Source organism: Vavraia culicis (genome assembly GCF_000192795.1).
Source record: "Vavraia culicis subsp. floridensis unplaced genomic scaffold supercont1.2, whole genome shotgun sequence".
NCBI classification, from domain to species: Eukaryota; Fungi; Microsporidia; family Pleistophoridae; genus Vavraia; species Vavraia culicis.
The window spans coordinates 193,344-217,875 of record NW_007360605.1 but is presented as its reverse complement, the minus strand read 5'-3'; the positions used below and the strand labels follow the sequence as shown (position 1 = coordinate 217,875).

Genomic DNA, 24,532 nt, shown 5'->3' with positions numbered 1-24,532 from the left:
ATTCAAATAACGTGTAACCATCCCGTCTTTTCTTTCTGTCACTGTTTTCTTCACAGAAAGTATGTTTATTTATCTCCTCATACAGCACATTCTTCTGAACCGCTAGGACCTATTGCTGCCACTAGCCTCCGATCCATACGACTCCTATCACAGGCGGTCCGCAAATCTTTGTCCGCACCACTGCACCTGTTTTGAGAGCAATGTATCCGGTAAACACTCATTTACAGGCAAGGCATCATGGAAGGGTCCTCCTTCACCTACATCGATTCCAGTGCTGAGCACTTTTATAAGAAAGAACCAACGCTGATAACACGTAGCTCACCTTTCCATAACCAATCTTTTTATCAACATGTTCGTGTGGATGTTCACAGATCAATCTTTGTATCCTGTGCATGAGCACCAACCTATCGATGACGAGGAGCCGAAATTTAACATGAGGTGGAGCTGTTCATAGATTATAAATGTTCAAAGTACTTCTTGGTGTATGCATCGCACTCCGTAACAACTTTTCTGGGAATAATGCTGCAATAGAAAGTGCAGCCTATGGTACGGTTACAGGGCCAGTACCCCCTCATGGGACGAGTAATGGCAAGACGTAGGGTTTCAACCTCCACGCATGCCTATGGACCAATAAGTTGATTACGAGCAGCGCTTTGGGTACGGCAACCGGGCCCAATTGCTGTGGACCCTTCAAAATCAACAATCCTGAGCAATGCGTATTATACACTGCCGCCATTCATCCTTTAAGCAGTGGTGATTGATCAATAGGAGACTTTCGATAGAACAAGGCTACCCATTCAGGCTGTTACTCCCTCGTAACAAGCCGTTCTAGTCTGTCCAAAAGATCATCAGCAGTTCGTACACCCGTGCCCATTGCATTAAAAATCATTTTTTTGATTCTTCTTGCACTTACCGTTCCTACGGACCGACTGATCAAAAGTATTTTGCTTTCTGTGTTAACTGCCTGGCTGTAATTTGGCAGTATTTCAAATTGAAGTATATTCCTGAGCATGAGCACGTGCAAAACATTCAGAATAATCCGATAGATGTGCTGCACGCGGGGATAGCACAGCCGTATCACCAGATCCATTCTATCAACGAACGCCCTGTCAACCACCTCAAGAAAGTTTGTGGTACACAGGAAGAAACACCCGCTCACGTCCAAATTGACAAGAAACGTATTCACAATGCGTATGCTGTCTAGCGGCTCGTTTCTCGCACAGATCCTGTCTCTGCTCACGAGCAGACTCTCCACTTCATCAATTATCACCACGGTGTTTCTGTCCAGATTTTTGAACAGCTCGCTTAGTTTTTGACCGCTTTCACCGTAAAATTTTGACACATAGTGTGTGCAGCGCACCTCTACGATCTTTATGCGTTTTTTGGTGCGCACTGCTATTTTATCGGCAACGGCTCTGCAGAGCGTACTTTTACCGGTTCCGGCTGGACCGTGCAGCATCACGGTTCTGCTAATTCCCATGTACCTGGCCACTTTTTTGTAGCGGCTTGTCTGGAAGAAATGGTCAAGTATTTGGTACTTTACCGCAACGTCGACCACCAAATCATAGAAAAGACAGGCTTTGCCCCTATACGCCCTAATTCTTGTGCTCTCTGCCACAAGAAATGTGCCTGAGAGGTGCCTTGTCTTGTCGATGTACCCCTCACATATCATCGTCGATCTGTCGTACTGCGTGTTCAGAGATACGATCGTACCAATAAGCTTAGTTTTTAGATTTGCCCTTTTCGTTGTCTCCACCACCAATTTTGTAAGCGTATGCACCATTTATGCAGATTCTAAAATTAATCTTGGTTTAAACTCTTTGAAATAAATTTAATGAACAGCTTTGTGCATGACATACGAGAATTGAATAAATTGGTAACCGTACGGAAACTTAGACGAACGCGATCTGGATTGGATGGTATGATTGTTAAGGACAGTGAGGTGAAATTGGCCCCTAAAATTAGTGCCTTGTATTAATTTTTGATCTGATGCTCATTTATCTTTGCTGGTCTGGTTATATTGGGCATGGCGGTGTCACAGAGATACAAACCGAGATGTGATCTACATCGATTCAGTCCAGAACATGTTGATAGGAGTGTGTTGATTTAGTTGTGTCATGCCATGCTATGAATCGGTCCTTAGGTGGTGAATAAAAGTACTTCCAGCAAAAAACAGTTTGAACGCGGTAATACCGTGCCATTCTGCAAACACAGTGCCGTTCTGAGCGGCGATCGCTAAAGATGACGATCAAACTGTGAAATTGTCAGCAACTAAACACGATTTAATAAGAATTGCATGGTATCACACGCCTTGTATACAATTTACGCCGTGCGGCCTGCTCTTAATGGGAGTTATTAATAATTTTTTTGAAGAGAGAGAATAGCTCACGTATGTCCTTGTCATCCTCAATTATCTTTGCCATCTCCCGGCTGTACAACGCTTCTGGTGGCTTGGAAGCGTAGCTTATCCGCACATTGTCCTGGTTGACCAGTCTGACATAGCAGCGCAGCACGCTCTTGAGCAAGTTTTTGTCCATGTTCTCAAGCAGCTGCATGACCATCGAGTTAAGGATCACGCTGATTGCAATGAACCGTTCGAATGTCTGGCACGCGTATTCCAGTCCCTCATCGCTTCCTATTATCTTGAGAAAAATGTACGTTGCTATCTTCTTTGATACTACACTGCCAATATCCATGATCTTGAGTGTGAGCGGCACTATCTCTGTGTTCTGGAGGTACAATGCTGTCTTCTTATCATCATCCTTTAGCAGCTGGCCGATCACTCCTAATCCAGCAATTCTCAGACTTTCGAATTGGTTGTTTAGGCTGTTGGTGTTCAGGTACGGGTAAATGTAGAACGGATACTGTGCGTTCAGGAAGTCCTCTCTTACGTTCTTATCGGTAACAATGATCTGCAGAATGTTTAGGACCGTGATAACATCGGCAAATGACTTGTTTTCTATCTCGGGCAGCGATAGCTGCGAAAAAGGTGTCGTAAGTTCTTGCAGTATAAGAAACGGTATTTCATCCACCGACCAGAACTCGTATGAGGATAAAGGATCTTTTTCCAGATATAGGAACAGTTTTTTGAGGTGCAGGGACTTGTCTTTCTCTGCCAAGGATTTTTTTATTGTTTGGTGAAAGTCTGCGAGCATGTGTTGAGGGGCTACAGTAGAATATTTTTTGATCGGAGGGAACACGGTGCTCCAATCCGGAAAAAGGGTTTTTCTGCGCAGCTAGAGGAATTAGGAGCGATAATCTTCATAAACAGCCGGTTATTCAGGTGCTATGCACGGTAAGACAGCTCAACAGGTGTGTTGTAGTGGGCTGTGCACAAATGTATTTTTGTTATTTTCTGGGTTATTAACGAGTTGCTGGGCGCACTTTGAGGAGAGATGGATAAACAAGTTTTGGTGAACAAAGAAGTACGCCAAGGGCTTTAAGTAGTAAACTTTGACTGAGTGCTACGATTGAGTAGTAAGGCGAGAGCTGACAAATAGAGAAGAGGCACCAGCGGAATAAACAGAGGAAAACTGCGGTATGAACAGACACACAACGATTGCGAAATTTTTATTCGGATAATAGACGGTAAAAGGCTGTATCTGGTACCAATACGCGTTCTCATGCGTGTATTTGCTAAACGAATAGTACAAATGCCCCATTGAAGCACAAAAAAGATAAAAATGGCTTTGTGAGCTTTAATACACCCGGTAGTTGCAATGATTGTCTATAATGCGTATTAAGGACCTGCAAAAAGATTAGAACAACGGATGGGATTGTCTATAATGCGTATTAAGGACCTGCAAAAAGATTAGAACAACGGATGGGATTGTCTATAATGCGTATTAAGGACCTGCAAAAAGATTAGAACAACGGATATATTAACCCGCTCTGAGTAACAAACGTAACAAGGATCTTAGTGCTCATCGTATGTCCCACAAATAAAATATACCTAGAATGCAGAAGAATTGGCTTTGTGTGAGTAACTGGGCCGTTTAATTGCGTGTGGTGATGCAGCCGTCATGTAGCGAGGAGCGGCCCGGATATATCATACATTCCGTGCATTCTATCACATCCACAGCGGACAGGTGGCAACGAAAAATTGAAGTGATAAGTAAATTTAATTTAAATTGCAAATCGATGGCCTGACGAGGTAGTGAAACGGGCTGCAATGAACGATTAAAAAACGCCCAAGAGATCGCGTATTGGTAGTAGCGCTCTACTTCGATCGTACGGTTCCTCAGCTATCGCACACACAACAGCAATCGACAGGCTCACAACAGTTGAGCAGGGAGTTGCACCACATCCTAAGGAACAGATTGTACAACAAAGTAACGTGCTGAGCACGACAAACACTTAAATAGAAAAGAAATTTAGTGTAAAGACCGCCTATGCACGCTATTCACTTGCACAGTCTCTCAATCTGCGTGTTCTTGACCAGAAGATCCTTCATGCTCTTTCTCGCTCCGTTTTCCATTTTGAAATCCCTCACAACCCTCTTCCAGTCAACTATGTTGCCGGCCCGGTACTTTTTTGTGAGTCTCTTGAGCAGGACAACATCGTTCTCGGACCAGCCGTTGCACACCAGCGAGGGATCCACGAAAACCTTTTCTCTTTTTATTCTCGGATCATTGCGCTGGCACACCGCAGCACTACTGCGCACCTCGATCACATGCTGATTGAAGAGCGTCTTCTTCTCCTTTCTGTACTTGCTATCGTGATTGCTCCTCTCAAAGCTGCTCATCTTCTCGTATTCCGGATGATACGCAATGAAGTCAAAGCTCCTCGTGCTCTCAAAATTCTTCCAAAAAGCGTAGAATCTTTCGACCTGTTCCAACGGCGTGCCCGGGTCGCCGAGCACAGGCGCCTCACCCTTCGCAAAAACTCGCATGTTCTCGAAATATCTGCCAAAGAATTCGTAGAACTCTGCGCCGTAGTTTTTGTCCTCCACGCAAATCTCATCAACGAAATAGTCGTCGTACTTTTTCTTCCAAAAGGTGCTTTTCAGTATTTCGTAGCCGTTTCGTATGGCCATGAACACGCGATCGTCGTGATAGTTCGGGTGATATCGGACTATACGCTCCCTGTAGCGCAAAAATAGAACGTTTGACGGAATAGGAATTCTTCTATATTCTTGCACGTTGAGAAGGAAGTAAAGATCGACTGCAAGTATGTCGGTGAGTTGTGCGGGTGTGTACCTCAGAAGGATGTCGGTGTCTTTCCGCTGCTGTTCGGCCCGCTCTTTCAGAATGCGCACATGGTCCTCGTGGACGGTGATCTTCATTTTCCGCTTTTAAGGGGGAAAATGTCATAAAGACGTTTATAGAAGAACTGATGCGATAAAGGGCACGAATCAAAGGATGATTTGGGAAAAATTACAGCATTACCTGTGACAGCTGCACAAGCTATTCAGCGTGCACGCTTTGACTACAGCAGAGCAGAGCGTTGGGTGCAGAACGCTCCAACACCGCGCCAAAATATTTTTACTCTTACTGGTACAGATCATGTTTCACGTACACAGCACATTTCCTCAACCTGTAATATTTTATTGATCTCTAAGACAAAAATTTTGGTCGACAGCACTCGTCATTCGACACTCACGGTCATCCAAAGGAACGTCTTTTTGTGAATATCATCAACCTTGAGCAAATAAAAGTCGTGAACATTACGTTAATGCAAAGTAAACCAATAGAAAGCGGCAATGTGTCGTGCAGGAATAAAAATGTTCATGAAAAGATTTTCACTTGAAAGGCATTCACACGCGTAAAACCCGTGTTGTATGCCCGATACAATCACAGCAAAATTTTTACAATTTTGATGTGTAAAAAATTTTTGCCCTGACCGGTCATAGAGAGTTGAGCCGTTTTATAGCGCACTCATAGCAAATGACCAACATTTTTATCTAAAAGACTATTTTATTCAGTTGTGTATCCTATTCTTCGTTTGTTCACGCGTTACACAGCATTCACATAGCAGTTTTTACATAAAGTTCTCTTTTTAACAAATATTTTATTCATCAGACCAATGATCCAGTTTTGGTGTTGCTGCTCGTGTTTGCAGTACTTTTATTGTTGACACCTCCTAAATAATGAGTATTCCGTTGAATTTAGCATAAATATCAATTACTTCAGGAAATTACATCGAGGATCGAAAAGCTGTTTTTAATGCACACCTAGTAGGTACACTTACAAGCTCCTTGGTATTCTGCAATCAACTGGTAAGCATTGGTTCGTTGCACCAAGTGCGTGAAGGAAGGCCGAGAGGTTGTGCCATCCAAAAGCGTTCGAAAATAATCAGCTTAGATCTTATGGAGAGCATCATGCACATCAGCAATGACAACACTTGCCAAGATAGAAATAGATTGAATTTTTGACCGGTCAGTAGAAATTGATACGCGTGTTTTTATAGGTTGTGATTGAAAGGAATCGGAACAGCATTTAAGCTTGTAACTCGTGCCAAGTAATGGAACAACACGATTGGTACGTAGTTACTCATACGGACCACAGTGATTAGCTCAGCAAAAGAACGATTTGTACCTCAGGATTATTCCCTTTTTACCAAAAGCAGTTCATTTATTCATCCAACCACAACAACAAATTATTATAGGTGCCGTCACAGAACAGGTCGTATTTTGCCCTGGTGAGAAATTTTGCCATTAAATTTAGTTTATGTGACCAAAGCTGATTACACCTTCTACTTCGTGCAGTTCCTGTGATCTATTCCTGATCAAACGTTAACGGTACTACGGTAAGTTAGTTATCTGCTATAACACAGCGAAGTAATGATTTGATATGGCACCGTTTCTATAAAGCGCGTTGCCTTTGACTTAATACACCGTCTTAAACCTGAAAAACACTCACATACCGAACAAATCACTCACTTTAATTGAATTGGTTACGAACAGTTTTGGTATTAAACCACAAGAATCACACCCAGTATGAATTATTATATGGCATTCTACTGTTCACAGACGTGTTATGGTCAAGAATTATTCGATCAAACTGTTCTTCAAGAAGCATTCTTATTTCTTTACTTTTTTCAAGGTTTTTACATAAAAACGAATAAAATTCAAACAAATCCCTAGTTATGGCATCGATTTGCATTTGTTCGTTTGATTTGCATTGACTTGCTTTGTCACCATACGGATAATTATGATGAATACCGTGATTCTGCACTATTTTGGTATTTGTTTCGTCCAAAATAGTTCTTCGCCACGTAATATTTGCCTTACATTCGTTTATCGTTTTTTTTACGTCTATCTAACTTGCTATGTATGCTATTAATCTCTTCTTCTAAACTTCTCATTTTCTGATCTATACGTCGTTGCAGTGCCTGTAGAGTTTGCAACTCATCATCACACGTACTTTTTATGGGCGTTTTGTTTTGTCGGGTAGTCTCAATCAGCGGTTCTCCTTTCTTTTGCGTGAATATAGTACAATAAGCTGAACGCTGGTGGCAATTCTTACACATTGTCCCCATATCATCACGTTTTTTGCCTGTTTCACAACGATTAGATGCTTCTTCGGGTATTTCGTGCTCATGTTGACGAAGGTTTTGAGCTGGTTCTTCATCCACTCGTGATAGTATGCTCTTATCAGTGGCGCTTTGGTAGAGTCTTGAGCGCGAAAGATTGTCATAATCACCTTCACGAGCTGTAGCTACCTCACAACGTATTCGTGATTGCGAATTTCGCCCCGAACTCGCTGTATTATACGATCCTGATGCTCCCTGTTGCGCCCCATATGCTCTGTTACTAGAGGTAGTTTCATTGGCACGCCACGGGTGGACTGCAATCTCAGACATTGATTCTGATGCATTGGGATTATTGAGTGAGTCTGATGAGCATATGCGATGCATTCTTTCGCCCCGGTTGCCAGAAAAGTACTTGCCGTATACCTTAGCGTGCTGCGGCACTACCGATTCTCGGACAGAATCACGCTTTTTGTTTGTCCCTTTTCCGGATATACATGCTTTAATCCTGCTGTACAATCCACAATAACAAATCACAATATATAAAAATGAGCGCATATCATTCACAAAAATTATTTTATTTATATCTTTGGAATTGAAGAAATTTGTAATTGGCGACATGTATAACGTTTGACAGCGCTAATTCGATCAGTTACCAGATTTAAATGAAATAAAAACGATTAGCAGTGAACATTTCGGTGATGTTCTAATTTTAGCATGTACGCTCTAATGATTCTCATAATTGAACCGGGTACATGAACACCTCCAGTCCCGTACAAATCTTGTGTTCAACACAACACGCTTTCTCACTCAGTTAATGACAGGTGTGAGAATATCTTTTAAAAAAAGTATTGAAACGGAGTGATATTCGTGTCATTAACAAATGTTCAAATATGTTTTATCATGTGCACATGGTTTGCAGTGTAATTAGCATGAAAACGATTGTTGGAGATGAACATTACCAAATATGGCTAGCTGATCGTTCTGTTATTCACTGATATGACAGGTTTGGATGTGTGGTAAGGATAATTGCATTCACAAGAATATTTTTTACTGATTATATTTATTTTGATGAGAATGCGTGCTTTTGTGAAGATTTCGGCATTTTGTCTTGATTGTTGCTTGCTCGTCGGTAAATAAAGTTTGGTTCACTAAAAATATTTTATTTTTCTTTTCTCCACTGAGCATTACACCAATTGGCTGTATCATTTATTCCCTGAAGGCTACAAAACTAAGATGCTGTGTTTTTATCTCTTTTCATGTTCAGTATGTACCGTTGTATGTGCCTTTTACTGCACAATTTGCTCTTATCTGCAGTATCAAAATATAAATAAAGGAGTTGAATGGACGCCGTCACACGATGCACTCCATTTTGATATTGCTTGCTGAGCAGATCGTGCACATGAACGCACTTCCGGGTCATGTTCGACGCATATCGTTCGGAGGAAATGAAGAAGAATTAGACGAGATGATGCAGAGCGATGGAAAGAAGGAGAAGTGTGAAATTGGAAATAGTGGCAATTCATGTGCTGAATCTAACCCTTTGCGCTCGTTTTCGCGCCTTTATACTTATCATGTAATAAACACTGCGAGTAGTGGTAAAGAGCTCGACAATAATCAAGTTCAGAACCCAAAAAATTCTTGTTGGGTATCGAAAACGAAGAAAGTTAATCCAACACGCATAGAACCTGCCGTTCAAAGCGAGTCGATGCATTCCGGACATGCTTCTCTCAGCCTTTGCAAACAATTCAAGACATTTTTTCGGAGTAATTTTGGTCATGAGTCTTTTGATCTGTCGGAAAATAGCACAGAGAAGATCGGTGTTGAACTGAAACGGTTCAAGAATCATAAGTACAGATATGTGCAAAATACGTTGATTAGATCAAGTTTTAAAGATACGTATAGTACCAAAAAATATGTAAAATGGAAGGAGAACGCAGATAAATCTCCATTTATAGAAATTTTCACCTATTCTAAAGAGTCGAAAACGTTCTCTGAAGACATGTCTGGTAAAATCCTTGATGAAGAACACAAAACATCCTCTGAGAACACATCTGGTGAAACTTTTGGTGACAAATGCGAAAAACCTGCAATGCCCAAACCAAAGAGAACCAAGTTTTATAAGCGGATGATCGATTTTGTTCTAAACCAATTCTCAGGCCACGATGGTGTGTTGTCAGATGAAAGTTCGGAAGACACATGGGATGAGATATGTTAAGGAATGCACATCTAACTATGTTTGAACTTGGCGTGAAAGAAGTTGTGTTTTATACTTCTGTCTTATGGAGTAATCATATGGTGTCGCAGAGCGTTTACTACGATTGTAGTTTAAATTGTGATTCTTTTAATAATTGGAAAAATGACGAGGAGGCATTGTACATAAATCGCAATTGGCGTATGCGACCGTAGTTTAATCAAAGTTAATAAACAGCATGTTTAATACAAAAACTTCATCAATAATACGAACACTATCACGGATCATAGACTCGTTTGTGCAATATTGCACTTCAAAATTTTGATCAATAGTTTTTTACCGGATATTTAGCATCTATGGGTGTTGAATAGGGAACTATGTTGAGAAGGGATTCAGCACTGCTTACTAACCGTAACATTGCTTATAAACATTCGGATTTTTTACTAATTTTTTTTCTTGGAAAATGTGCTGCAGTACAATGAACGGAGTCCTGGGCGATTCGATCGAATCACGTAAATTGCTGCCTGAGAAAGATATTTTACTAATATTGAGATAGAGGGATAGTAATGTCGCCTTTTTGACCAACACTTTTACATTTTTCACTCCAAAGCTGCTCAATACGATTCTCCAATCGGTTATTGTCCACCATGCTCGTTCATTTCTTGGTCCAAATCACCATCAAATGATAATCTTCCATATTGCTCGTAACCGATCGATTACAATAAACACTACGCAGCACATTGCTAGCAATTTCCGTATTATAAACACCTTATCGTTAGTTCTCACGTAGCAATCTATCTAACCGCTCTTCAACCCTTTTCTTAACGATTACAGGAGTTGAAATTACATTGCGATGTAAACTTTCCGAGAGTGCGATACCTAGCGCCAAATCGTAATTTACTGGGTCGTTTATTTCGATCGAATTTGATGAATCCTCTTCGTACTGAATTTTCATCTGTGGAGGGAACAGAAAAAGAAAAATTATGAAGCTAAAACTTTAAGAGAAATTACAGCGTGTTGCTTAGGTGTTGTGGCATGAGAAGATAAACAAATATGCTTTTGTAACAAAAGGAATATGATATGAACGAGAAATTGGATACTATTAAGATACATAAGCTATATCACAAGTGTTAACACCATTTCAATACGACAAGTACTCTGATAACGTAAATCAGGTGCAAGCAAACACTTGATTTATGGTATCAGTTAGCTCTTCAACATCAACAGATTAAAACATTTTAGAAATTTCTGCGATGGAAATATGTTTATTGGCATGATACAGCATGCATAGAATATACTGTTACATGTTAATAATGTATTTGGCCGGCGCTTGGTAGTATTTGGAGATTGGGTTTCAAACCATGATCTTACGTTTTGCAGGGACAAACGAATGATCTTACGTTTTACAGGGACAAACGATAATTTTTATTCGTGCCTCAGGCAAATGAACAGTTTATATTCGCTAAATGATTTCGAATCAAAATTAAAACAGCAAATGTCTGAATACACGCAGGTATTATGTTTTCAGCCCGACCGGTTATTTCGTTTCCTTCATCCCAGTTCCATATTTGATAGAACCGTGCACACGGCTAAATTCCTTCCACTAATCCGATGCCGAAGGCATGTTAGATATGCAAAAACACGGAATGTCAGTCGGACAGATGCATCAGCCCGCTCGTTTATTTTTTTCACCTCTTTCCTGGCACAACCGCATTTGATCGCAATAAAGGATAATTAAACGGCTCGTTACTCGTTAGAGCTCCGCACCAATTAGCCGGCCCAGATGAATTGATACACAATACTTATTCGTGTGTTTCACTTCAACTCTCTGTTACCATGTTATGAAAGAGCTTGAACCAGCCACAAGCTGCTCATCGAAGACCATTTTTAAAATTATTTTCCCCTCAAAAAATTCTTCTAACAGATTTCAGAAAATCTTTTTTTACCCCCTACCAAAGAGATGAAAGTGAAGCTGACGCACATATTTTTTTTCTTGCTGGCGCTACACTGTGCCACACAAACACAGGAGAAATGCGATTACAGGAAGCGTCTTTCCGACATTGTGCAGACAGCTAAGGACTATTACTCGCGGTCGGTAGTCTACCTGGTCAGCCTGAAGGATGATGCCGTGAAGAGGGCTACGACCGAATATGAGAAAATAAAAGCTAAATACAAGAAGGCAAGTGAGGAGGGTGAGATTAAGAAGGAAGAACAGTCTGATCCGACGGAAGAGCTACGACAGCTTTTGGAGGCGTTGACGGCGATGCAGTCAAAATTTCAGTCTGGAAATGTTGATCATGAGGTTAAAGTGAAGGATGAAGAGAAATCTGAGGAAGAAGAGAAAGAACAAGAAGAAAAAATGAAAGAAGAAGGTAGAAGAGAAAGAGAAGATCTTTAAATCGTGGTATTTAAATAAATTTTATTTGATGTTCACCTCCGAATGTGCTGTATTTGTCACAGAATACATGTTTTCACGTGTACTGAGTGCATGGTCACTCGTATGGCAGAATCAAGTTTTAGTCAGCATTCTATCATCAGTGTTTCCTTATTGTATGTTTTTCACATCGTGTCGCTGTTCGTAGTTTTATTGTTTGGTGTTGAACAATTCATAGCACTCAGCTAGCAAGATTGTCTTTTTTCATGAAACCACGATCTATAATCCTGAAATATTCTCATTTTTCTTTTCTACCGGTAAACTACCGCCAAGATAGCAAGTTCGCATTTTCAGGTCTTTGCACACTTGCCAAATACGTTCAGATCCGATAAATGCGCTTTTACTACAAGCCATTTTAACAACTATGGTTTTGAACGTATCAATACTATGTTTTGATACTAAATAACGGTGTACAAAAGCTGTGCTGCTCTCGGCATTTTTCTACAACATGTTTCGACAAAACTTGCCAGGGCAAAGGTGGTGTTGATCAACTTGCACCAAACCATTTTGATTCAGGTTATCATAGTGCATACAATACAATCCTTGTATATGCTCTGGAGTAGAAATAACCGGCAATATGTAAACGAATATTTGAGTGCTTTGAGGTGTAGCAGTAGGAAAGTAAAATAAAAATGTTGAACTCTCGGCCATTGATTCCATCTTATATTACGAACAGACTTTTTAAATTAACATTGTCAATAAATATTTATCAATTAAATGGTAAAAAAATGGCAGTGCCAATAAATAGCATGTTTTGGAAATCGAAGAAAAACCAACATGTTAGCCCAGGAAATATCAAAAATGCAATTTTTTCGGTTTTGTATGATGTATTGATAGTTTTTGTTGGATGATATTGCCAGCGCAGGTTTATTTTACCTATTAGTCTGTAATGTACATGCAATTCGAGTGTAAATTCTAAGAATAAGCTACGTTTCAAATGAATTGTGAATCAATGAATGTTTCCTATTCCGACCAGCTAAGCATTTTAGGTAGTAAAACCTTTTTTCGTTGCACTTTCTACTCCTTGAAATATGTCATGCTATAAATTAATTTTAATTCGTAGTATTCATCAAGAAATCGACTTAGCGTCATATTTAACACCTCTTAATATAAAAAATGATAGAAGTTATTCTCGTAAAATTAGAATGTCCAATGATATAAACCTGCTCTTATGTTGTAAGACTGAACGTTTTAGCTTGCTCCATTCTAGTAATTCTTCACTCATATGACATTATCTGCCAATGTTTTAACAAATGGAAGCTCAAAACAATAACAAGATCAGTATTTTGAGACAGTGCCAAATTTTTCATCTCGTCAAATAGAGCAATCTGTCTTAATTACGCTGTTAAGTAAATCACTTTTGACCAGATGTCTACTGTCAGCAGTAAATTAAAGTTTAACTATATAAACCACGACTAACTCGATTATATGGACAACTATCGAAAGTACCACATAATAGCGGGTGAACAGCGCACCAGGATATGTTACACTGTGATACATGGAATTAAGGTGCTATTTTTTGCCGCTTTCTATCACGACGCATTTGCGAACTTCCAAGGTGAGCTGGCAATCCTAAGAGCAATTGCCATTACTTTGGCGTCATCAAATATTCTTGGTTGGTTTTTTATCTGCCATGCACTGCTGAGTAAAAACATATACCAGATGAAAGTGTTCAATCTCATATTGTCACTCGAATTCTTCCTAATAATAACGCTGATACTAGATGAATTGGAGAACATTAGCTACCCGGAAGTTTTTGTCATCTTGCCAATCCCTACCTTGACTGGTCTGGAAATCATTTACAATTGCTTGGTTATCAAATCAGCAGGACCGGAGTTTTCTTGATATTATTTCAAGAAAACCCGAATGGCACCACATTTACTTGGTAAGTTAGTTTTTTAATTTTGAAATTTTTAAGATGAGACAGAAATTCAGAGTGGCAACATTTGCGCAATACTACAGTTTCACGGTATATATTTCGTTTAGCGCCGTTGGTGATCTTGAAACCGCGTATACTATCATCAGAAATGCATCTTCGTGGCTGATCATTGCCAATGCCGTTATAATACAGTTGACATACAAGTATGAAATAGCTTCAATACGTATAATAACTATTGTATCGAAATTTATAGCTTCTAGTTTGGTCACAAGTATATACTTCTATGCCGTGATTGTAACCGGAAGAAATGTGTCAGTTCAAATGTAAGTCACCTTTCTAATTTGTTTCTATGGTGTTTATCACGGAATAGTCTGGGTATGCGACTTCTTTTTTATTGCTTACGCCTATTGGGATTATCAGAACTTCGGAAAAGGACTAACTGAGTAAATCGATTAGCAAGGTTCCATTTGCCTCTTTTTTCTACCGCGAAAAGCCTTTTGACAAAGTTACATCCTCGAATTCGTAGCAAAGTTTAATATTGCGAGCTAGCTTGAACCGTTTTGCGGCCATTGTTTTCAATTCATTAAAACGAGAAGTAGGAACTACCTGCGTAAATAATTATTCTAGTGATCAATAAACCTATCATTCCCATAAAATAGTGAGTATGACCCGATTTGTAACTCTTTTTGGTATTAAAGAGCTTTTATAGTCACCAATTCGCTTCATAAGTCTTTCCATTTTGCCATTTCCACGATTTTATGTTTAGGGCGTAGTAACAAGAAACTACGTGTAAGTGACAATATGAAACGAGTCAGCATAACATAAATACGTTTAATTTATAGTAAAATGCCAATTAAAGCAACACAATAACAAATAAAATACGTTTTAGTTCGAAACTGATCCGTTGATGACATTTTTTATTGATAGAACCGTTAAACCACTTGTCTCTTGATTTAAGAGTTCAGTCAATCATGCTCTGAAAAAGAACAAACAGATTAAAAACCAATCACATACCGTATACATCACGTTTACGTACATACACTCAATTCTATATTTTTGGTTGAACAGGCTTTATGTAAAAATCAACTATTCTTCCTTCTACCTAATGTTATGCCATCACTTCTTTCATTAACTAAGAATTGCTATCTTTACAATTCGAATACGCTGATAATTGTTCATTTTGTCAAATCGAACCTATAAGAGATCATTAAGAAAGGAAGGTTTTTACTTAACATTTTAGCTACACTTTACAGCGATACGTGATTCGATTTATTTGACAATCAATATTTGGTGCAATAATCATTTATTGATGCTTTCAACACCATATAAGGCATCTTTCACAAATATATTTTTTAGGATATTACCTTTTACTGAATTCGAGGTCAAACAATTGCTCATTTGCACTTCAAAGCTTTGATCCTTACATTTAGGAAAAAATACGAATAACTGCATCCAATTATGCCGCTATATGATCAACTAGACATCCACCTATCAATTTCAAATCAAGAGGTACGTATAAAAGATAAAATGAATTCATTATCATGAACACTTACCACACTATCTACGTTATAGCTGGAGAAAAACGTTCTTGAGGATGTCATACAGCCATTCATGTTATGAAAGTGCAGCTATCAGGCTGCTATACCATGGTTGAGGAGTTTGAGGCGGAAGCGATTGCATTCAGAGCAGTCACAATTTCACATGCATCATCGAGTGTGCTTGGCTGGTTCTTTATATGTCGTTTATTTTAAGAAAGAATATGCACCAAATGAGAATATTTAACATTATTTTGTTAATGATTCTTGTTCTGTAGGTAATCTATATCGGAGCCATTAAGTGTTTTCAACTACAGAAACACATTCTAAACCAGTTTACACATCATTCTGTTCGGCTTAAAAGTTGTGTAGCACCCTGATCATAAAATGTCAAAGTCCGAATTTTCGCGGCACCATTCCCAGAAAGCTGAAGTAGCACCATTTATGAGGTGTAAATCATTGTTATAGTTCAAAAATGTAACAAACACGATAAATTTTTGGAATAGCAGTGAGAGCACAGCTTAATGCTTCTATTTTTAAACTATTATTCTACTCACGGCTGCAGCCCTCATGTAAAGTACGTGTATATATTTTCAATTGATCGAAACAAAAACTTATAAATCCTACTCAATACCTTTTTACCGAGTTGTCATGGGAGATATTTTAATTCCAGAATGTTTGCCGTGCTTGACCCGATATCGAGCAAGTATAGTGCCAATAGCTATTGATATGCGACATTTAATGAACAAAGCGATACGAAGCAACAATCTTGTTGATCTCTTGATGGGACAAAAATGCTATCTACAGCAAAGCAGGATTTGAAGAACATGATTTGCAGGTTTAGTTTCATCAAATTTGGTAATCGGGTTGCACCGAATCTTATATATGGCAGATACTTAGATGGATATACCATGCCTGGACACAAAGCTCCTTACAAGCATTCTTTAGATACTGATAGTCTAGCTTAATCTTGAAATATAAGAACGCTGAGTGCAAAAACATAGGTCCTATAAACATTTATACGATTATGTAATCTAATTATCACATTAATATGCTTTAACACAGCCCTGATCTTCATCAACCGAATTTGTTACCGATCTGTGATGCCTTTGAAACTTTATTGTTATATGAACTGGATTTATCCCCAGTTTTCGGCATTTAATCCTAAATCATTTTATCTCATTGGCGGTTTATCGATTGTATTTCAAGGTTGAGTACGCTATGTTCTACGTAAACAAGTTCTATCATTATCAGATCATATATTCCATTTTCAGATAACCAAAATACGTTGGTTCAGAATAAATGTGAAACATTTTTGTTTCATTTTTCCGAACAATAACGATTTTTTCAAAAAAAATGATATCGATCCCTCAGAAATACGACCAACGAAGAAAAGAATCTGGAGATGTCATATGTTGATGTTCCGATAGTGATATTTTCTGCTCGATTTCGCGTTTTATTCGATCAGCCGTCTGTACTGTACATCAAAACTGGCAGCGGTGATTCAATGGTGACCATAGGATCATCGGGTGAGATCAAAGTATTCATTAGGCGAAGCTATAAAGGACCTTTGAGCGTTCTGGCGTACAAAAACGGACTGATTATGAAAAAACACATCAAAACTATCGAGTATCCGAACATTGAGGCGATGATTCTTGATTTTAAACACTTTTCTCATCCAAGAATGATCAAGAAGGTTATCATGAAATTGCCGTTCAATATGAATATTGTTGTGTTCACGGCAGAAAATTACCTAAAGAACATCAAATTAGCGTACAAATCGCGTTTTTTCAACATCTTTACCGGTTTTTTTCTAAATAACTACCAGTCAGCAAAAATATTTGTAAAAACACTCAATGGGACGGTGATCGAAGAGAAAATGCCGACATTTTTCAAAATATTTCTGATTTATATATACAATGAGTCATTGTCCTCCAACATATTCTACAAAACGATGTGCAGAAAGATGACAGAGCGTGCTAGCCGGGTGTACTTCGATAAAAAATCGGTGAAATACATCAAAGACTTCATAAACTTTTTCGATATCGATCTCAGCGAGATCGAAGAAGAAAAGTATGCCTGTTTTAACGATTTTTTCTGCAGGAGATTTAAGCGTGGAGCACGTGTTGCTGAAAATGCGCTGGCCCTGTGCTCGCCATCGGATTGCAGGGTCATAGCGTTTGAAACTGTTGAGGAGTCGACCAGGTTCTGGATTAAAGGCACAAAGTTTTGCTTGGATGTGTTTCTCAACGGAAGCAATAAGGCAACACGCACAAAACATATGCTGAATAATGGAAGAGATGTTCTTAGCGCATGCATCAGTGATACGCTGGGTGCAGACATGAAGAAACAGCTCAGTCGTTCAGGTGACTCGAGCGACGAATACATTGATGATGAAAAATTATCTGATATAGGTGTTGAACAGAGGTACAGGTGCGGCTGCCAGCACCGATGTGAGGCGATGAATGGCCAAAAGCAACACAAGATAAGCCTTGGTACATTGATAATTTGTAGACTGGCAGCACAAGATTACCACAGGTTTCACTCACCTGTAAAAGGGTGTGTGAAAATGATCAAGGAGATTGACGGGGACTATCTGACCGTGAATCCCATTAGTGTTGAGCGATCAAATGTGTTTACGCAGAACAAACGCGTGATTATTCTCATTGAATCCGAGTTATTTGGCAACGTATACGCGGTTGCTGTTGGTGCCACCATGGTAGGCTCAATCAAGCTTAGCGTGACGGTTGGCACAGAGGTTGAAGTGATGCAGGAGATTGGGTATTTCCAAATGGGTGGCAGTACGATTGTTCTGCTGTGTGAGAAGGAGTTGGATATCAGGAAGGAGATACAAATTAATTCGAATGCACAGATAGAAACATACGTGAATGTGGGAAATACCCTTGCATTTAATAAGAAAGAAGATGTGACCAACAAAGGAGATTGTTTATAGCAATGCACGAGCGGTAATATCGCATTAATTATAGCTGTGTTAGGCACTCTGCCGTAAATGATGTTTTTTGTGGACATGAAAAGATTGGCCTTCAAATTGATGGCTGGTATGTTAAATAATGCAATTCCTATAGCAGAACAGTTCACAAGTTTTATCAAAAAAAGAAAACGGAGCAGACTGTGTGTGTAGTATTACTAAACAAAATAATTTTTTTGCTTAAATTAAATATTTTGATCTGAAATGAGACCAATGGTTTATGACACATGGTGTTATTTGATGTTCGCCTCTAATTGGGAACTTTCATAATGCGCTACAGTTTAATTGCGAGATTTTTGAGCGGCGTATCGATGAATGACCAGGTTTCCCATTTATTTCACCATTCGTGGATAGAATAGTGTTATCTTGTGTGGACTGTATTATTATGAGGTGCGCTGCTCTCGGCCGATAAAGGGGAGGGTTTGACCTTTTGTCGGAAAATGACTAGTTTGTGTGAGAGAAATGTGATAATCTACGTACCTCGGTGCAAACGGCGTTCGAAATCGATGAGTATAGCAGTGTATGGCTGTCGAACGATAGTGTAGTGTACGTGATTTTACAAGCAGCTAGTTCTTTTGTAGAGTGAAACGTAGTGAAATGTTCTATATTTTTTTCGTTACGAGCACATCGTTTAGTTTACATTACCTTCGCGTACGCTTTGCGCAGTTTTGACCGCCATACAGCAGAACATTTTTGCTTCCTGTAGTTCTCTAAATAGCACAATATTTTTTGCTAAAAGTACGTTTATTTGTTTTCGCAATATCTAAAAAACATACTTTTTGGTCCATTGGGACCGACCGTGGTCACTGGCCTTTCATTCATGGCTTTGTGAAATACAAGAGCAAATAATTTGCCCTAGACAAAATGTCAATTTACAACGAGTCAAACTACGAAGAAGCACTAAAAACATACTTGGGTGCGGCAATTGAGGATGTAATATCGCTCAAATCGCTAAGCATGCACGATAAGGATCTTTCATACTTCATTATCAACAATATTTCAAAAATAGATAGAAAGTACAGATTTAACGGTAATCTGGTAATTTACAGGCTCAGAGAGATCTCTACAAAGCAGATGAACAGGCTTATAAGCTTTAGGGCACGTGTCACACGCACAACCGCCATATATCCTGAGCTGATGAGCGCAAAGATGAAGTGTGCATCGTGCAAATCTGTGACGAGGGAGACCACGAACTACCAGAGTTTCAAGTGTGTGAACCATTTGTGTCCTAACAGAAAAAATTACAAGGTCATTCCTGTTCGTTTTAGGGATTACCAGCGGATAAGCGTGCAGGAGGTGGATGCCGATATCATTGGGGGGTATCTGCCCAGGTCACTAGAGATTGTTGTGTTGGACGATTTGACCGAGAAGGTAAAACCTGGTGAGGTGGTTATTTTTAATGGAGTGGTGAAAATTGAGAAGAACCTGCGGATGAAAAAGGTGCTGAAACGGACAGAATCGGTGATAAGCGCGGAGGAAGACCATCTAAAAATCGTGTTTGAGGCTATGAGTGTTGAGAAGGAAAGCAAGCACGAGCTGGACAAGGACAAAATTCTGAGGAAGGTGAGCAGTATCCCCAATTTGTATGAGACCCTTTCGCAGAAGCTTTTTCCATCGATATACGGCCATAAGAACATAAAGAATGCTATTTTACTGATGATGGTAGGCGGCAGCTCAACAAAACGAAAGAACATCAATATCTTGTTGCTTGGTGATCCGGGTGCTGCAAAGAGCCAGTTTTTGAAACAGGTGCCCGCGATTTACACGACCGGTAAAACGGCAAGCGGGGTCGGACTCACAGCTGCAGTGACCAGGAACGAGAACGAAAATGTGGTTGAGGCGGGTGCACTGGTGCTGGCTGACAACGGGATATGCTGCATCGACGAATTTGATAAGCTGAGCGTCACTGACAGGACGGCACTGCATGAAGCGATGGAACAGCAGACAGTGACTATTAACAAAGCAGGAATACACGTAACACTGAATGCACGTGCAAGTGTGTTGGCGGCAGCCAATCCGAGAGGAGGGCGGTATGACAGAAAAAAAAGCTTACGATACAATGTGAGCCTGAGCGATGCTGTTATGAGCAGGTTTGATCTATTCTACGTGATTGTAGACGAAGTAGATGAGAGCAATGACAGGCGGATAGCGAGGAGAGTGATCAATAACCATCTTGGTTTTGATCAGTTCGACGTGGTCGCAGGCGATGAACACGGACAAAAGGAAAACGCACTGAACGAACAAAGGGAAGCTTTAGACCACGTTGATGACCTGAAAGAGATCGAGCAAGTTTACAACCAGGAGATGGACATGACTAAAGATGAAATCCTCGTTTATATAGAACATGTGAAGAACAGAAAGCCGAAGATGACCGAAGAGGCAGAAAAACTGATCATAGAGAAGTATAAAAAACTGAGAATGCAGAACACGGTGAACCATAAGAACTACACAGTCGGGGTGCGAACATTGGAGAGCATGATACGGCTGAGCGAGGCCCTGGCAAAGCTTTACTGCAGTGACGTTGTGTGTACGTATGTTGAGGAAGCGTACCGGCTGATAACCGGCAGTATGCTGGAAATTAAAATGGAGGACATCCAAATCAACGATACGGTATTGAACAACAAAGACGTGGAGAGCATTTTGAACACCTTCGTTTATATTCTTAAAACCAAGGAACGGCTGACCAAGGAGGATCTTGTGATCTATTACATAGGTAGCATTGAGGACAAGATAATGAGCGAAGAGATGCTGGGCGAGGAGCAGAAGCGAGCGGAGAATGTGCTGGAATGGCTGATCAATAAGGAGGGCGTATTCTACGAGAATGAAGGGTACGTGTATGTGCATCCAAACTACGATGCGTAAGTCGGTCATAAATAAATAAGTTAGTGGTAGCTGAACGCGTTTGTTTGGGTGTTGCTGCTGTGTGAAGAGATAAGCAAACAACTTTTAGTAAAAAGGTAGCAGCTGAACGCGTTGGAACAGCTCAGGAATTAAAAACAGCATTGTTAGAACTTATACATCTTCAGATCAACATCAAATGAAGTATCCTTTAACAACAGTAATATTCGGGTAAACCGCATTGTTTTAATCATTTGTTATCATGATTTGTAGAAATCGTACAGCAATTGGAAAGTGTCCGTTACATCCTTGCAAGAGCTCGTTTCACGTATCGAGTGCATAGCCATTATCGGTGATCCAAGATCAATGCATCGTGTCCCCAAGAGTGTGCTGAGCATTGTTCCTATGGTACCGCCACCTCTTATGTCGTTTCTTAGACAAAAATCTTGACACTTAAAACCCGACAGCTGCTTTATAAACGCGGTTCCATCCATATCCGTAGCATACGCTGCGCTATGCTTAACTACAATACCTTTGTTGAACTTTATACGATGCTTCTTCTCGTAGAATTCATCGTAATTAAAATTGTACGTGTGAGCGACATCCAGGCTTATGATCATTGAGTCATAAGGGTTCGCAAGGTTCTTTTGAAGACGGGTATACACATCCTTTAGGAATGTACACCTTGCACCATCAAGCTGCATTGAGCCTATTTCTTCAAAATCAAATACTGCGAGCACCTTGATGCTCCGTCCTTCGGTGTTTAACGCCTTTAGGCCCACAAATGTTGATAGGAGATTGTCCTGTCTAGCACTCATTATGAGTTGCTCATTGAGTATTTCTGCATGTGCTAAGTCATAAAGCGAAAGATTGTGCGAAATTATATCTTCTAGTTTAAAATGCACGTCATTCTCGCTCTTATCCCTTGTATCGAGCATACTTTTGTCCTGGCATGTTGGTTGACTGTTAGCATGCAGACTATTTTCTTCGACCAACACAGAATTGCTACTGAGCGATCTATCATGTTCATCATTACTCTCACATTTTCCACACCCAGAATCACATCTGTTTCCAACCTTGTCATCCATATCGAAGCCCTGACCTGTAAAAACCTTGTCATCTAATTTTGTATCCACCATCACCAACCCGTTCAAAACACGCTCCTTGTCATACAAAAAACCGTTGTTATACACCTTAGAATTATTTAAATGCGGTGGCAATGAAGGCACGACCACATCGAACATCCTATCAACAAGAACTCGCCTGCCGTTCTTGAGCATAACCAATCCACCAACACTCAACGAACGGTCGAACCATGTGTGCCACAATCCACCCCCGTAGGGACGCAATCGAGCGATGCACATATTTTCGGCTGTATCACTAAAATTTGGCTTTAGCTTTAGAACCGGGCTGTCACTGTGCGTAGCTACCATACGGATACCCACAGGGTCAACAGGTATTACGATCGGTATTATTACCGTGTTGAACACAAATATGTAGTACTTCCCAGGACCGATACTATCAAGATCCTGCAGTGATATTCGCTTGTATCCTTGTTCGTCCAAGATTGTAATGGTCTCCACTACAACATGGTAGGGCGTTAAGCAGCGATCTAAGTACTTGAGGTAATCAGTGATGAGTGACATTTTGAGGGTACAAATTTTATTAGTCATATTAAATTTTTTTCAGAAGTGCTAAACCATCATTTCACATATATAAACCTTCGTAGCGTTTATCTTATAAACTTAATAGCATTTTGTTCATGAAATTGGATTAAACTATTGCTTGCGGAACGGGCCATAATGAAAATAAAACACCAAAAAAATGATTCGCCTAGTATCCCAAGATTGTGTCACCTTTTAAGGTTGAGGTTAGGGGCACAATTTTTTCAATTTAAGCATTAAACATTTTACTTTCAGGAGTAATTCAAACCTATTTCTATTTTTTGTGGTTCATCTTCCTTAGTTTACCAGTTCGAAATCAAGATACACTCTGACTGGCAAATTAACATAGCATTTTCTAGTCTTTTATTCTCATCACGATCGTAATGCATTAAATATAAAATTTTTGTTGTTTTACTCAGGGTTATTGAAGGGGCTTTACGTTTACGAATCGATCCTTGTATCCAATACATATTTTAGGGCACAAACACTGGTTGCACATTAAGAGTGTTTGATTCAATTTCTAGGAACCAAACTATCATATTTGCATGATTTTTATGACAATCTAATCCAGTGATCATATATTCTGTTAAATATGTTCTTCAGGCCATATCTTAGCCATAATATTTTTCGTTAGGCACTAGTAATCTACTTCTACAAGCCTTTGTTAGAACTACAAAACTGCCTGTTTAAGCACTAGTTATCGTTAGTTATTTTAACCTATGTCTAAAGCTAGCTCCAGGCAGCTTCGAGGTGCAGCGTACTCAATACACATTGTTGTTCAACCTTCCACACGCGTTACCGCTTTTCGATTCTTGAATGGCCCTAATCATACATCCCAGATGGCAGCGAATCGTGCTCTTTTTGTTTTGGGGTTAAACAAAGTACAGACAATTTTGGACAGTAGGTATTGGTCAATACATACAGGACTTGTTCACAGAACAAATTATTGATTGTGCAATGAGCACAGCAAGCTGCTAACAATTGGTCATGTATTTCTACTCTATAAAATGACAGATTGCCATTTCTAAGGTATTATCTTATGCTGTATGTTCTTCCATTTCTTCACTGGTAAATCATTTCATACTGGAGAAAACAAAACATAAGCAATCAACAAAGTTACGAGAATTAAAGCAAATACTTGCTAAGTTGTCAAAAATAAGCAAAATCAAATGGATTTATCAAATAACTTGATATTTTGACTGTTTTCTGTGTGGCTAAGTGCACTGCTTATGAAATAACACATATGTCTTGGTTCAAACGCAAGACAAAGGAATAAACTTGTTCTTAGATCTGTTAACGTAAACACCCACAACATTTACAACAAATATCGTTATCTACTAACAGATTCTTTCTGACAGTTCAGCGAACTGTCATCACATCCTTAATTTGATAGTCAAGGTAAACAAAAGAGGAGCTGTGAACGAACCTATGCACAGAAAATGCTACAAAAATACAACAGAATGATAGCAAACAGTTAATAAACACTTTAAACATATTTCAATATAAGTGAAATACTCGAAAGCAAAACT

At 39.5% G+C, this 24,532-nt stretch overlaps 10 protein-coding genes across 10 annotated transcripts; 5 read left to right on the top strand and 5 right to left on the bottom strand.

Annotated features, from left to right (window-relative positions):
- Positions 1-805: 805 nt before the first annotated feature.
- VCUG_00217 (uncharacterized protein) lies at positions 806-1,783 on the bottom strand (the record flags this gene model as incomplete). The annotated part of the gene is made up of 1 exon (XM_008075045.1): positions 806-1,783. One exon carries the CDS (start codon positions 1,781-1,783, stop codon positions 806-808), a length of 978 nt encoding a protein of 325 aa, XP_008073236.1.
- A 406-nt stretch (positions 1,784-2,189) lies between these two features.
- On the bottom strand, positions 2,190-3,221 carry VCUG_00216 (uncharacterized protein). Its single transcript, XM_008075044.1, has one exon. It carries the CDS (start codon positions 3,153-3,155, stop codon positions 2,343-2,345), a length of 813 nt encoding a protein of 270 aa, XP_008073235.1. The 5' UTR covers positions 3,156-3,221; the 3' UTR covers positions 2,190-2,342.
- An 886-nt stretch (positions 3,222-4,107) lies between these two features.
- On the bottom strand, positions 4,108-5,448 carry VCUG_00215 (uncharacterized protein). Its single transcript, XM_008075043.1, has one exon. The coding sequence runs from the start codon at positions 5,282-5,284 to the stop codon at positions 4,403-4,405; it is 882 nt and encodes a 293-aa protein (XP_008073234.1). The 5' UTR covers positions 5,285-5,448; the 3' UTR covers positions 4,108-4,402.
- A 1,779-nt stretch (positions 5,449-7,227) lies between these two features.
- On the bottom strand, positions 7,228-8,091 carry VCUG_00214 (uncharacterized protein; the record flags this gene model as incomplete). Its single annotated transcript, XM_008075042.1, has 1 exon — positions 7,228-8,091. The coding sequence occupies one exon, from the start codon at positions 8,089-8,091 to the stop codon at positions 7,228-7,230; it is 864 nt and encodes a 287-aa protein (XP_008073233.1).
- A 739-nt stretch (positions 8,092-8,830) lies between these two features.
- On the top strand, positions 8,831-9,688 carry VCUG_00213 (uncharacterized protein; the record flags this gene model as incomplete). The annotated part of the gene is made up of 1 exon (XM_008075041.1): positions 8,831-9,688. One exon carries the CDS (start codon positions 8,831-8,833, stop codon positions 9,686-9,688), a length of 858 nt encoding a protein of 285 aa, XP_008073232.1.
- Positions 9,689-11,595: 1,907 nt separating this feature from the next.
- Positions 11,596-12,097, top strand: VCUG_00212 (uncharacterized protein). Its single transcript, XM_008075040.1, has one exon. The coding sequence runs from the start codon at positions 11,625-11,627 to the stop codon at positions 12,060-12,062; it is 438 nt and encodes a 145-aa protein (XP_008073231.1). The 5' UTR covers positions 11,596-11,624; the 3' UTR covers positions 12,063-12,097.
- Positions 12,098-13,526: 1,429 nt separating this feature from the next.
- On the top strand, positions 13,527-13,943 carry VCUG_00211 (uncharacterized protein; the record flags this gene model as incomplete). The annotated part of the gene is made up of 1 exon (XM_008075039.1): positions 13,527-13,943. One exon carries the CDS (start codon positions 13,527-13,529, stop codon positions 13,941-13,943), a length of 417 nt encoding a protein of 138 aa, XP_008073230.1.
- Positions 13,944-16,794: 2,851 nt separating this feature from the next.
- Positions 16,795-18,706, top strand: VCUG_00210 (phosphatidylserine decarboxylase). The gene has a single exon (XM_008075038.1). It carries the CDS (start codon positions 16,918-16,920, stop codon positions 18,463-18,465), a length of 1,548 nt encoding a protein of 515 aa, XP_008073229.1. The 5' UTR covers positions 16,795-16,917; the 3' UTR covers positions 18,466-18,706.
- A 659-nt stretch (positions 18,707-19,365) lies between these two features.
- VCUG_00209 (uncharacterized protein) lies at positions 19,366-21,554 on the top strand (the record flags this gene model as incomplete). The annotated part of the gene is made up of 1 exon (XM_008075037.1): positions 19,366-21,554. The coding sequence occupies one exon, from the start codon at positions 19,366-19,368 to the stop codon at positions 21,361-21,363; it is 1,998 nt and encodes a 665-aa protein (XP_008073228.1). The 3' UTR covers positions 21,364-21,554.
- VCUG_00208 (uncharacterized protein) lies at positions 21,487-23,566 on the bottom strand. Its single transcript, XM_008074953.1, has one exon. The coding sequence runs from the start codon at positions 23,010-23,012 to the stop codon at positions 21,600-21,602; it is 1,413 nt and encodes a 470-aa protein (XP_008073144.1). The 5' UTR covers positions 23,013-23,566; the 3' UTR covers positions 21,487-21,599.
- Between the last annotated feature and the right edge of the window lie 966 nt (positions 23,567-24,532).